The 15,167-nt window shown below is 40.6% G+C and overlaps 1 protein-coding gene across 1 annotated transcript in view; it reads right to left on the bottom strand.

The window, feature by feature from the left end:
* Nucleotides 1-1,248: 1,248 nt before the first annotated feature.
* The window catches only part of LOC119854612 (natural killer cells antigen CD94-like), a 45,604-nt gene continuing 31,685 nt past the window's right edge, over nucleotides 1,249-15,167 (bottom strand). The window contains exon 7 of the mRNA XM_043513765.1: nucleotides 1,249-1,412. Within this exon, the coding sequence (XP_043369700.1) occupies nucleotides 1,305-1,412 (108 nt within the window). The 3' untranslated portion in view covers nucleotides 1,249-1,304. The remainder of the gene's footprint in view (nucleotides 1,413-15,167) is intronic.

Genomic DNA, 15,167 nt, shown 5'->3' with positions numbered 1-15,167 from the left:
TTCCACAGGATATCCATTTCAGTCCATTCCACATACTTTTAAAGAACACCTTCAAACTATTTTCCCCAAAACGTATTTTTAGTCTGACCAATGTTATCTTCATATCTGAATTTATCCATCATGGCTTTTTTTCTGTGATTGAATGAAATGCAATACAGTAAAAAAGAAATCATAAAACGAAATCAGATTTGTTTCAATTTTCAACTGTTTATTTAAAAAACTATTTTAATCAGATAATGGTTTAATTACCATTTTACAATAAATTATCACTGAACTGGAAAAAGAAAAAAGAGAGCAGCTTTGCCTGTTGGGAGGGCTCTGATTGTCTGTGGGTATCTAAAAGACGTGTGGTTGATCAGATTTATTTTTGTTATGAGAGGCCAATCCCAGCTCCTTTTGACACAGACTCATGAACAACATATGATCTCAGCAAAGCATATTATAACTTTACAATTTAAACACAGCCTTTGAAGAGAAAAAGTTGACAGGGTTAGTATTTATTGGGGGATATTTTTCTCTGGGTTTGGAATGCCCAGTTTTTATGATTTTCATGATCTATCTTGTCCGGATGCATCATACTCTGGCACATGAACTGGCAGCTCACAAATGTAGTGCTTTGTATCTTTGCAGTCATCAGAGAAGAGTTCTCTGCCTCTGATGACTGCACAGTCACCATTAACATATCCTTTCTTTACTGCAAACCTATGACAGAAAAAATGTTATTTCCAGCCATTCTTGTTATATCTATATCACAATCTTATTTTTTCAAGGGCAAAAATGTCTAATCTGAACACCATGGTAGATGGCATCAACAAATAATTTTAATAATAATGAAACAATTGTGGAGAAGCAAAGGAGACATTATTAAAATCAATTATTAAATTTGGCATTTATGAATGCAATGAATAACTGTATTTATTAGAGTCAGGAGTAGTGCATCACATACTGTGCAAACTTTTCACTTAATTGCCAGTGCACCTTAGACATGACATACAACCTCTTCTCTACATCTTCTTTTTTTTTTTTTGTTGGTCCTCCTCTGCTCAGGAGTTCCTATGCACTTTATTGTTTACCTGCAGCACCCCCTTCGCCTCAACTTTTGGTATTTCATCACCTATGGAGTTTGGTCAATACATCTGAATTTCACTGGCAACATCTTCTGCTGACTTGGGCCTTCAAAGCATTCTAAAAATATATTTCAGTAATTACGTGTTTCTCTTTCCTATTTCATTCTGGGTTTCTCTCCCATATAGCACTGTGAACACACTTATTGGAAATGAGAAGTTTCTATTTGTGTTTGGAACTTACTGCTCAGTGGAGAAAGCTGTGCCATTTCCCCACATCCAGGGTCTGTCGGTTTTCTCACGTAATAATCCTATCCAGTGAGAAGTTGCCAGGGGGTTTATGAAATCCTGTAGGAGGACAAAGCCAATTCATGCACTTACATTCCTTTCCCAGCTCATTTCATGGTTGTATGCATATCAGATATCTGCTCATTTCATTAGTGTATGGATATCAGGTACAGTGATGTGGTTAACAGGTCCCTATAGGCTGAGGCAGCCTCATGGTTGAGCAACTCTACTGGCCAGACCAATCACATTCCTCGTCATCTCCAAGAATGTTTGCTATAGATTTTCTAGAAATTGTGAAGGAATTCTCTGTGGATTTATCTCTATTAACAATCTTGTCTGGAGGACAATACCTCCCCTAGATTGCCCGGAGTGATTTATGGGGTTTTTTTACCACAGGAATAATTGTACCTTGCATATGAGAAGTACAGGGGACATTGGGGTTTTGCCTTTCAACAGGGACCTTTTCATTAATTTAGGGTTCAGATATGGTTCTAATGCTGGGAAGAGAAGAGGAGGAGTAAGGTAATTAACCTTCAAGAAAAAAAATCTTAAAATGCCAAATGAAGCCTAATCTAATTTTCTGCCATCTTCTTTTCACAGACAAATCTTAATTGGCAGTTCTTACTATGCCACTCTCCAAAAGAGGAAGATACTCTACCAGCTCGTTTGCTTTCTATCTGAAGAGTCTGGAGCCATGAGAAGAGCAGGCGTTTTCACTCTCCAGCCATGGTTTGTATTCAGTATAAAAGTGGTAACATTTCTCTCAATGGGGAAACCAATTTGCTGGGCAAAAAGCAAATTTCCATCCTTAAAAAGAAAATACAATTTATGTTTCCTCTATCGCAATTACCCTTGTCTTCCCTCCCCAATTCCCTCTGCTTGACTGTTTCAACCACTTATTGTGTCTTGTCTGTATTAAGTTTGTCATCTCTCTCATGTAGGAACTGTCACAACTATGGTGTGCTTGTACAACATCTAATATAATAAAGGCCCATACCTGATTGTGATCTCTAGATGTTCCTTTATTAGAAGCATTAAGTTAAAACTGTAATAATAGATTTTCTGTTGTAATTTGATTTTGAGCCAAGTGCTTCACAAACCGTCTGGAGACTCACAAGTACTGACATGGTTGCTGGCATTTTGAAACTGGCATGAGGATTCTTGTGCCATAGCAAATAGTCTAATTGTTATTGTACCAGTATCACTTTCCTTTTATACACAAATCATGTTTGTTTGTTTGTTTGTCCCCCAAGGGAATTTTTTGGATTTCAAGTGTGTCTGCTATTGTAATTGATAGGCTGTTTCTTTGTCAGTAATTATTGAGCAGGATTCTTGCACAATGGATAAAATTCAGTGATAATGTGCAAGTGAGGCTTCTACACAAAGAGTTAGACTCCATTAATCACTCAGTTACTGATGTGCAAGTGTCAGGAAATCTAAGATGGTGAAATCTACATGCTGAGAAGTACCAGAAATGGAACACGTTACAGTGGGAGATTATCTTACAGCTTCTTAACAGATGACTACAGTGGCCACAGAGGAGAAAGAAAAACCAGCTGGTCTGCAGGGAGAAGACTGGCTGCTGGCCCCCACAGGCAGTAGACAGTGCTCAGCCCTCCCATCCATGTCCTCCATCCATCATGGTCAAGAACCAGCATGAGGTACTGACAACAGGAGGTGAGGAGCAGACCCCAATAATTTAGGAAGAAAAAACACCTGCCCTTAAGGCCACGAAACTCATGGCCAAGACATGCAAGAGGAGGAGGCATTGGATGGTCATGACCAGGGACTCTCTTCTCATGGGAAAAGAGGCATCCATGTGCCGATCTGACATGCTGTTCTTGGAAATGTTCTGCCTTCCTGGAGCTCATGTCCAAGATGTTACAGAAAGGTTGCCAAGGCTCATTCATCTTTCTGACAACTTCCCCATGCTGCTTCATCCACATGGGCACTAATAATACTGACAGTTATGATTCTGAAAAGATCAGCAATGACTACTGGGATCTAGGAGAAAGGGTGAAGGAGTGAGGGGTGCAGGTTGTGTTCTTGTCCATCCTCCCTGTTGAGGGTAAGAGGACAGGCAGGGATGCATGAATCCTGGAGATAAATGAATGGCTGTGAAACTCAATGGGAAGGCTTCGACTTCCTTGACCAAAGGATGCTGTTCCACAGAGAATGTCTCCTGGGAAGAGACAGGGTCCACCTGACCAAGAAGGGGACAAGCATCCTTGTACAGGGACTAGCCAACAAAATGAGGAAGGCTTCAAACTAGGTTCAAAGGGGGCAGGTGACAAAAGCCCACAGGTAGGTATAAAAAAGGGTGACCTTAACATAAGGCTAAATATTTGGAAGGGGAGGGATGGAAAGTTATAATAGTATCATCATAGGAGCAATAAAAGGTAGAACAATGGGGGAATTGGATCAACATTTCAGATATCTGTACACAAATATACATGAATGGATGGGTGAGGTTCTGTGGCCTACAATGTGCAGGAAGTCTGACGAGATGATTATGATGGTTGCTTCTGACCTCAAAGTCTGTGAGTCTATAAATGTAAGGACTATGGGGAATAACCAATGAGAACAGGAAGAATTAGTATTTATTAGTATTATACCGAAATTGGCATCACAGAGACTTAGTGGGATAAATCTCATGATTGGAATATTGGTATAGAGGGTAACAGCTTGTTCAGGAAAGACAGGCAGGAAAAAAAAGGAAGGAGGTGTCTCATTATACATCAAGAGTATATATACTTGTTCTGAGGTCCAGAAGAAGGTGAGAGGTAGATAAGTTGAAAGTCTCTGAGTGAAGATAAAAGGGGAAAAAACTCAAGAATCTCACAGTAGGGTTTTACTATAGACCACTAGCTAAGGAAGAGGAGAGGAGAAGGCATTTCTAGAACAAATAACAGAAATATCCAAAACAAATAACCTGGTGGTAATGGGGAACTTTAACTACTCGGCATCCACTGGAAAAGTAATATGGCAAAACACAGACTGTCCTTTAAATGTATTATGGACAACTTTTTATTTCAGAATGTGGAGGCAGCAACTCGGTGGCAGCCATTTTAGATTTGATTCTGACTAACAAAGAGGAAGTGGTTGCAAATGTTACTGGCCCAGTGGATAGGAAGGACGCTATAGATTTGCTATATCTTGATTTTAGTAAGGCTTTTGACACAATCCCACAGGACATTCTCATAAGCAAACTAGGGTAATGTGGTCTATATGAAATTAATATAGGTGGATGCGAAACTGGCTGCAAGACAGTACTCACACAGTAGTTATCAATGGTACACTGTCCTGGGTCTAGCATTATTCAATATTTTCATTAGTGAATTAGGTAATGGAGTGGAGAGTATGCTTCTAAATTTGTAGATGACTCCAAGCTGGGAAGGGTTGCAAAAATACTGAAGGACAGGATTAGAATTCAAATTGACCTTAACAAATTGGAGACCTAGACTGAAATCGAGAAGATGAGATTCAATAATGACAAGTGCAAAGTACAACACTTAGGAAGGAAAAAAATCAAATGTGCAACTGTAAAATGGAGAATAACTGACCAGGAAGTAGTACTGCTGAAAAGGATCTGGGGTTATAGTGGATCACAAACTGAATCTGAGTCAACCATGTGATGCAGTTGTGAAAAAGGGTAATATCATTCTTGGACATATTAACAGGAGTGTTGTATGTAAGACACAGGAAGTAACTGTGCTGCTTTATTTAGCACTGGTGAGCCTTCAATTGGAGTCCTGAGTCCATTTCAGGGTGCCACCCTTTAAAAAAGGATGTGGACATATTGAAGAGAGTCCAGGAGAGAGCAAGAAAAATGATCAAAGGTTTAGAAAAGATTGAAAAGACTGGGCATGTTAAACCTAGAGAAAGAAAAACTGAGTGGGGACCTGATAACTGTCCTCAGATATGCTAAGGGCTGTTATAAAAAGGGTTGTGATCAACTGATTTCCGTGTTCACTGAAGATAGGGCAAGAACTCATCAATTTAGTCTGTACTAAGGGAGATTTAGGTTAGACATTAGGAAAAACTTTCCAACTCTAAGGTTAGCTCTGGAATATGCTTCCAAGGGAGGTTGTGGACCCCCTGTCTTTGGAGGTTCTTAAGAGCAGGTTGGACAAATGCTTTTCAGGGGGGATGGTCTAAGTTTATTTGATCCTGCCTCAGCGCAGGTGGCTGGACTAAATGACCTCTCAAAGTCCCTTCCAGCTCTACATTTCTATTATTCTATTATTATTATTGTTCCCTCATGTTAACTATTTTTCTTGCTATACTCCTTTCCGGTTGCCTTTCAGCATGTGAGTTAAAACAACTTCGCCTCCTTTACATTTCCTCAAGACTCACTTCTGACTTTTGCAGTGAGTGAAAACATTTGGTATATAAGAATCAAAAGAATTGAAATCTAGTTAACCCAAAATGTCATAATCTGCTATTCATCAGTCTAGCAACAATATTGGGGATTGAATTTGAAATGATTTCAGTCTAAAGTTACAGCACATACAAGAAAAAATGTTGCCCTTTTGAAGGCAATCTTTCCTGTTCAAAACCTTTGGCAGGTTTCCGTTCTTACCTGGGATAATTTCCTGAAACTGGTTCAGGTTTTCCTCCTGTCTACACAGTATTTGGGAGATCTGAAAAACTTAAAGCCAAAATAATATAACAATATGATGTACCCCTTAAAGGTAAATTGCAGCACAGTTTTACAGATCAATATATTGTGCCTTATAGGAACACAAAGGGCCAAGTTCTATCCTCAGTTATGCCATCGGGTAGAATGTCTGTTATATTGTAATAAAAACATGTTATGTTATATGTAACATGTCAGATACTTTTTCTTTTTTAAAAATAATCTTAAAAATTAACATTGTGAACTTAAAAAATCTCATTAAAACCTGTGGGGTTGAAAATCTTGACTCTCCAAAGAGTCACAGAATATAGAATTGAAAACATCCTGATTTCCAACATCTAGGTTGAACACTGGTAATGTTTTCAGTGACCACAAACAGAAAAATCCCATTTTCCAAGTTAGATCCAAAAAAATCTGATTCTTAGGAAGAAAGCGGTAAGTAGAAAGCCCTGGAAACTTTGGAAGGAAGACAAGGAAGACCCTACACTGTGATTAGGAAATTTGATGAGAGTTTCAGCCCCTGGAGTTTCAGAGGAATTCTTACATCAGGGGATATGCATTGGCCCAAGAGGCTGAAGTCAGTGGTTTAGACCCCAAATTCATTATTCTGCAGGGTTCCACGAGAAAGTTTGTGCTTCAGATTGGTTCTGGAGGCCCTGTAACCCTTCTGGCTCTTGCGTGATGTGGCCAGTTGGAGTTGTTATGCCAGAGGCCTGTCAACTCCAGTTGGCCCTGCAAATTCTGGCACTTTAATAAGTAAAAAGTACTTGTAACAATAAACATTTTAAAATAAAAAAAACTTTGTGAATAAATCTTTTGATGCTGTAAAGATGCAGAAAAAAACTGAATTAACTGCACAAGGGAGAGTAAACACTTTAAATTTCAACTCATGTTTTTTCCTCTGAATTCTTCCATCAGTGAGTGATGGCTGATAAAGAGGAATAAGAGAGTCAGTCCATCCTTTATATCATTCAAGTGAAGAACAAAGCTCCCATTGTCTTCAATGGTGCAAGGCCTGGCCCAAAGAAATTGACAGGGCAATAATCATACATATGCTCACCTACTGTCCAGGAGTGCATAGAGGGGCAAAATTAATACAAAAACTGTAGTGGTTTCACTGGATTTGAACTAATTATGAACAAGGTGGGGTGCTGCCTTGCAAGGTGTTGGATCCTAAAGATCAGTGCAATTTTGGTATAAGTGAAAGTAAGTGCTCTGAACTCAGTGGATCTTGTCCAGATGCGTAGAGGAACTCCCTTTGTGCAATACCTTCATCAGGCATAGAATCACTGAAAGATCAGCAGCTGGGCTCTGCTTGCCATGACACTTGCATTCTGGGACAATTTGTGACCTTCCTCTGTTTTCTAACTCTACAAAACTGCAGTGAAATATGACTCCTTTTTGCAGGACCACAAGCTTTCAGTATGTTTGGAATACCACAAACATTCACTATACAAGGCTTTTATGTTTTTGGTGGGGGATTTGTATATAGGTAATTACTTCAAACTATTATACTGAGTCTTAGTGTCTTCTCTGTAAATACTTACTCTGGGAACCCAAGACCCTGCAGTCACCAGCGAAGCCAGGCAGAGGATCCCAAGAATCACTACAATGCTCCACAGTGGAGGAAATGGAGACTTTAATAGAAGGACAAGAGACAAAGTCAGTCATAATGAGCCCTCATCCAGGGAACTGAGTCATGCTGGGATTAATCTTGATAGGTCCAGGCTCCCAAAACCCAAACCCACACAACCAGAACTGAAAACAGGAATATAGCAATTGCCATAGCAGATGAGACCAAGGTCCACCTAATCGTGAATCAGGCATCCAAGAGGAGGCAGTATCAGAAGCTTCAGAGGAAGGGTCAAGAAATGCTCTAATGGACAATAATGCAGTACCATGCCATAGTGGAAGATATTTCTTGTCCTGAAGGCTTATGCCCTGCAGCATAATGCTGGATGTAGAAAAAGCCTAGCAGCATCAGAGTAGCCAATGACTGTTTTTGCAATAACTTCTAGCAAAAATTGGACCAGAGAGCCATTCTTGTTTGCTGCCAGTTTGGTGATCCCTGCGCCCTGCATGATCATTGTCTTTAGGAGGTACCCAGGCTTGTTATCAGCTTCCAGTTACATGACACGGCAAACAGACTACAGAAAAATAAGCGCATTCTGATTTGCCAGATATGACACCAGTGACAGTGGAAAGTTAGTAGAAGTAGAGGTTTGATATTGGACAGTAAAAAAACAATTGCATGTGCTCAGTCAGCAGTGTGTATTCTACAGTACCTTTTCTCTCAGTACTTTTAGCTCTTCATCTTTCCTGCTGCTTAGAAGGAACAGGAAATTCAATTTCTGAGTCAACTTCTGCTTGCTCCATGCTGGTGTGCAAGGATACATAGTTTATATTCTGCCTTCGTGGATCAAGGTGGATGATAAGGTCAAATAAATAACTGACATGACTGAGATATGTATTTATCATAACAAGCAAAGGGCATCGTGACCTGTTTTATGGCATAATAGGTTGAACTAAAAAAGCCAGTCTGAGCCTTAGCTAAATTAGAAGTAAAATTATAATTAGGCATTAATAATTTGTAACTTTAGGGAAAGATTTAAAATAACAAACAAACAATTTCAACTGCAGAGAGAAGATTCTCCAGACAACTTAAGTATAGTTGAACTATGAAAAATGACTTCCTATGCAGCATAAATGATCCTCGCCGATATTAAAAATCTTAACTGTTAACTTTACTGGCTAAAATAAACTGCAAACCCAATAAAGACAAAAATCATAAAAATATCCTTCTTGCAGCTGTCATTACCAATAGACAATTCCTCCCTCAACTAATTAATTTCTAGAGCTGGTCCCAAAAAAACAAATCTTGCAATTTTTCTGTGACAAAAAAAAAGAATGTGTACTTATAATATTTGTGCTTAAAAAACAGCTAGAAATGTGGTTGCAAATGTTCACATTTGTCAACCAAAACTAATGAATTTATCATGAAAGTTTAAGCAAAGTATTTCCCATTTTAAGACAGATTTACCAGCATTATTCCTTACAAGGGTGTGACAAAGAGAAATAATTCAGAAACACTGTCTGAGGACCTTTATTGTAATAGACTTTCCTCAAGCTAAAACAAGATAAAATTAAATAAATTAGGTCTGCACAACCATTTCCCAGTGGTCAATAAACTCAGGCTCTAGCAGAACAAGGGAAACAGCTTAGAGCTGAGGACCCACTACCGAAATTGGCCAGCCCAGAGTCCCTAGGAGATTATATCTAGGTCTCATTAATTGATTGAATGCAGCAGATCTGAGCTATGCATATGTTACATAAAGGTGATGCATTTGTCTAGATTTCATTTGGTTACTGCCCATGGATATTGCTAAGGTCTCTATCATTTTGCATTGTTACCCCCACTTTTCTAGGATTCCAAACAATTATGAATCATGTCAAAATTTTATTATCATGTTGTATACACTGTCTTCCAGATCATTAGTGGAGATGTTAAGTACAGAGTTCATATTTAAAGATAGTCTTGTATTTGGAAATATAGTCACTCAAAGAAGTAGGATATTTGAAAATGGAAGAAAAACTTTACGTATGGACCCACTCTAAGAAAGAACCTGAATCCCTGCAGTACCTGACCATATACAAATCTTTGATTCAATATGTTGATGCTTATCATTACCTTTTTTTATTGCTCTTCAGCTGATTTTCAGTCACAAGAACTCACTTTTAAGCCAATTAGAATCAAATTTTCAAATAAGATCTCCTGAGACTTTTGTTAGTACCGGTAGTAAATATTAACCCTTTAAGTCCTTTTCTTTATGTATATTTGATTCATTTATCTATTAATTATTATTTAGAATCTTTAGGATATTAACAAAGATTATGTTGTATTCTAAGACCCAGAACACTGGTCATTGACCAATAATTAACCCTATTGAAGAATTATCTGAGTTAGACTGTATCTAATAATCCATGGAGTCTCCATGTCTATAAAACTCCACATAATCTTGAGAACCATCCCCTTAGCATATACATAGATACATATAATGCTTATGTAAGCATACACAAACCTGGGAAACTGATATGGGATGATCGTTACAGCAGATACTTTCTGTTGGGGAATCAATGGGAAAGAATAGTTATGAGGGAAGAAAGACTCACTGAAATATACTATCTTGAAGAATTATTAGTCCTCTGAGATGTAAATAATCATGCCTTCACATATATATCAGATAAACTGAGAATGTATAAGAAATGACATCCAAACATGTTTCTTTTGGCCAGAGAGGTTCCTTTGTTTCAAAACCCTGTATAATGACACTGATGTGGGAATTTAATTGGGAATGAAACTGTGCATTCCACCAGCTTCAATGAAAAGACCCAGACCCAACTCTTGATCTTACAACAAAGGGTAGTAGTGTATCTATTCTTTCTGTATGCTGTATAGTATTGTGCTAATCTTTGATTGAAAATTGAGCCTGATATTTGACAATCTTGAATCACCAGTAACTCAGACACACACCACTTTAGTAATATCAAGATGTATCCTATCTTCTGCCTTCGCTTATAAGTGATGATCTTGTTAGATCTAGCATATCATGATGAAAACCACACACAATTAAAAATGCAGAACCATATGCTACAGCATCGACACTAAATAATTGATTGCAAATATATACATTATACAAAATAAACAAAAAATACAAGAGCTAAAATCGTATATAAACTGATAATTTAGTGACTCCTTTTCTGATTTGGACAATGGAGGTAAACAATGTACAGTAATTATCAAAGTCCCAACAAGTGATGACGTCTGTGCAGGTGTCTTGAGGTCCATGAGCTGGAGCAATGAAATAGGTGCATAATTGCTCTGTTCTGTTTATTCCCTGTGAAGCGCCTGGCACTAGCCACTGTCAGAAAACTGGATGCTGGGCTAGATGGACTATTGTTCTGATCCAGTGTGGCCATTCTTATGAACCTTCTTCTGTATAAAAATTCTTAGCAGGAGGGAGATGGAGAGAGAAATAAATAGTCTGACTCACCTGTTAGAGGATAAATGGGAGCTGAGAAGCAATGATTCACTCTGTAATATTCTGGCTGAAATCACACAGGAAGTTCTTGTGTTAAAAGTGCACTACCCCTGCACAAAGCACTCTGAGCAATTGATCTTTCATTTTGATGGGTTAAAGTGAAACTAATGAGGCCTAAAGTGTTATTTTCAAAGTCTGATGTTTAGGAAAATCAAATACTTGAATCACTATTTTAAGCATCTGTGTGTCAGAAGCAAAACGGACAAAAATGCAAAAATTCTTGGTTTTCAGATGAAAATATTTGGGGTTTTGTTGTTATGTTTTCTGATGAAAAATCAAAATTTTTCAACCTTTTCATGTCCTCTAAAGTAGAGAGCAGACTAAATGATACATCTGAGGGAAGGGAGCAGAAGGAGACTCCACCGATTGGAAGGCATGAGATGCACTGTCCTAGGGATGGGGATTCCACGACCACCACTCCCAAGAGAAGGAGATGGGTGGTGGTGTTCGGGGATTCCCTCCTAAGGGGGACTGAGTCATCTCTCTGCTGTCCTGACCGGGAAAACTAAGAAGTCTGCTGCTTGCCAAGAGCTAGAATTCACGATGTGACAGAGAGACTGCTGAGATGCGTCAAGCCCTCAGATCGCTACCCCTTCCTGCTTCTCCACATGGGCACCAATGATACTGCCAAGAATGGCCTTAAGCGGATCACTGCAGACTACATGGCTCTGGGAAAAAAGATAAAGGAGTTTGAGGCGCAAGAGGTGTCCTCGTCCATCCTCCCTGTGGAAGGAAAAGGCCCAGTTAGAGACCGTTGAATTGTGGAAGTCAACGAATGGTTATGCATGTGGTGTAAGAGACAAGGCTTAGGATTCTTTGACCATGGGATGGTGTTCCAAGAAGAAGGATTGCTATGCAGAGACGGGCTCCACCTAACGAAGAGAGGGAAGAGCATCTTAGCAAGCAGGCTGGCTCACCTAGTGAGGAGGACTTTAAACTAGGTTCTCCGGGGGAAGGAGACTAAAGTCCTGAAGTAAGTGGGGAAGTGGGATACCAGGAGGAAGCATGAGCAGGAGAGTGCAAGAGGGGAGGACTCCTGCCTCATACTGAGAAAGCAGGATGATCAGCAAGTGATCTTAAGTGCCAATACACAAATGCAAGAAACCTGGGAAACAAGCAGGGAGACAAGCGGGGGGGAGGGATGGCTCAGTGGTTTGAGCATTGGCCTGCTATACCCAAGGTTGTGCGTTCGATCCTTGAGGGGGCCATTTAGGGATCTGGGGCAAAAATTGAGAAGGGGGTTGGACTAGATGACCTCCTGAGGTCCCTTCCAACCCTGATATTCTATGAATTGGGAGTCCTGGCACAGTCAAGGAATTATGATGTGATTGGAATAACAGAGATTTGGTGAGATAACTTACATGACTGGAGTACTGTCATGGATGGATATAAACTGTTCAGGAAGGACAGGCAGGGCAGAAAAGGTGGGGGAGTTGCATGCTACGTAAGAGAGCAGTATGACTGCTCAGAGCTCCAGTATGAAACTGCAGAAAAACTTGGGAGTCACTGAATTAAGTTTAGAAGTGTGAGCAACAAGGGTGATGTCATGGTGGCAGTCTGCTATAGACCACCAGACCGGGGAATGAGGTGGACAAGCCTTTCTTCAGGCAACTAACAGAAGTTACTAGATCACAGGCCCTGGTTCTCATGGGGGACTTCAATCACCCTGATATCTGCTGGGAGAGCAATAAAGTGCTGCACAGACAATCCAGGAAGTTTTTGGAATGTAGGGGACAATTTCCTGGTGCAAGTGCTGGAGGAACCAACTAGGGACAGAGCTCATCTTGACCTGCTGCTCACAAACAGGGAAGAATTATTAGGGGAAGCAAAAGTGGATGGGAACCTGGGAGGCAGTGACCATGAGGTGGTCTAGTTCAGAATCCTGACACAAGGAAGAAAGGAGAGCAGCAGAATACGGACCCTGGACTTCAGAAAAGCAGACTTTGGCTCCCTCAGGGAACTGATGGGCAGGATCCCCTTGGAGAATAACATGAGGGGGAAAGGAGTCCAGGAGAGCTGGCTGTATTTTAAAGAATCCTTATTGAGGTTGCACGAACAAACCATCCCGAGGTGTAGAAAGAATAGTAAATATGGTACGCGACCAGCTTGGCTTAACAGTGAAATCCTTGCTGATCTTAAACACAAACAAGAAGCTTACAAGAAGTAGCAGCTTGGACAAATGACAAGGGAGGAGTATAAAATTATTGCTCAGGCATGCAGGAGTGAAATCAAGAAGGCCAAATCACACCTGGAGTTGCAGCTAGCAAATGATGTTAAGAGTAACAAAAAGGGTTTCTACAGGTATGTTAGCAACAAGAAGAAGGTCAGGGAAAGTGGGGGCTCCTTACTCAATGGGGTAGGCAATCTAGTGACAGAGGATGTGGGAAAACCTAATGTACTCAATGCTTTTTTTGTGTCTCTCTTCATGAACAAGGTCAGTTCCCAGACCACTGCACTGGGCAGCACAATATGGGGAGGAGGTGACCAGCCCGCTGTGCAGAAAGAAGTGGTTCGGGACTATTTAGAAAAGCTGGATGAGCACAAATCCATGGGACTCAATGCACTGAATCCGAGGGTGCTAAAGGAGTTGGCAGATGTGATTGCAGAGCCATTGGCCATTATCTTTGAAAACTGATGGCAATCGGGGGAGGTCCCAGATGACTGAAAAAAGGCTAATGTAGTGCCCATCTTTAAAAAAGGGAAGAAGGAGGATCTGGGGAACTACAGGCCAGTCAGCCTCACCTCAGTCCCTGGAAAAATCATGGAGCAGGTGCTCAAGGAATCAATTTTTAAGCACTTTGAGGAGAGAAAAGTGATCAGAAACACTCAGCATGGATTCACCAAGGGCAAGTCATGCCTGACTAACCTAATTGCCTTCTATGATGAGATAACTGGCTCTGTGGATGAGGGGAAAGCAGTGGTTGTGTTATTCCTTGACTTTAGCAAAGCTTTTGATACGGTCTCCCACAGTATTCTTGCCAGCAAGTTAAAGAAGTATGGGCTGGATGAATGGACTATAAGGTGGATAGAAAGCTGGCTAGATTGTCAGGCTCAACGGGTAGTGATCAATGGCTCCATGTCTAGTTGGCAGCCGATATGAAGTGGAGTGCCCCAAGGGTCAGTCCTAGGGCTGGTTTTGTTCAATATCTTCATTAATGATCTGGAGAATGGTGTGGATTGCACCCTCAGCAAGTTTACAGATGACACTAAACTGGGAGGAGTGGTAGATATGCTGGAGGGATAGGATACAGAGGGACCTAGACAAATTAGAAGATTGGGCCAAAAGAAATCTGATGAGGTTCAACAAGGAGAAGTGCAGAGTCCTACACTTAGGACGGAAGAATCCCATGCACTGCTACAGATTAGGGACCGAGTGGCTAGGCAGCAGTGCTGCAGAAAAGGACCTAGGGGTTACAGTGGATGGGAAGCTGGATATGAGTCAATTGTGTGCCCTTGTTCCAAGGAGGCTAACAGCATTTTGGGCTGTATAAGTAGGAGCATTGCCAGCAGATCAAGGGACGTGATCATTCCCCTCTACTGAACATTGGTTAGGCCTCATCTGGAGTACTGTGTGCAGTTTTGGGCCCCACACTACAAGAAGGATGTGGAAAAATTGGAAAGAGTCCAGCAGAGGGCAACAAAAATGATAAAGGGGCTGGAGCACATGACTTATGAGGAGAGGCTGAGGGAACTGGGATTATTTAGTCTGCAGAAGAGAAGAATGAGGGGGGATTTGATAGCTGCTTTGAACTACCTGAAAGGAGGTTCCAAAGAGGATGGATCTAGACTGTTCTCAGTGGTAGCAGATGACAGAACGAGGAGTAATGGTCTCAAGTTGCAGTGGGGGAGGTTTAGGTTGGATATTAAGGAAAACATTTTCACTATGAGGGTGGTGAAGCACTGGAATGGGTTACCTAGGGAGGTGGTGGAATCTCCTTCCTTAGAAGTTTTTAAGGTCAGGCTTGACAAAGCCCTGGCTGGGATGATTTAGTTGGGGATTGGTCCTGCTTTGAGCAGGGGGTTGGACTAGATGACCTCCTGAGGTCCCTTCCTACCATGATATTCTGTCATTCTATG

This window comes from Dermochelys coriacea, chromosome 1 (assembly GCF_009764565.3).
Source record: "Dermochelys coriacea isolate rDerCor1 chromosome 1, rDerCor1.pri.v4, whole genome shotgun sequence".
Taxonomy (NCBI): domain Eukaryota; kingdom Metazoa; phylum Chordata; order Testudines; family Dermochelyidae; genus Dermochelys; species Dermochelys coriacea.
This window is presented reverse-complemented; position numbering and strand designations above follow the sequence as displayed.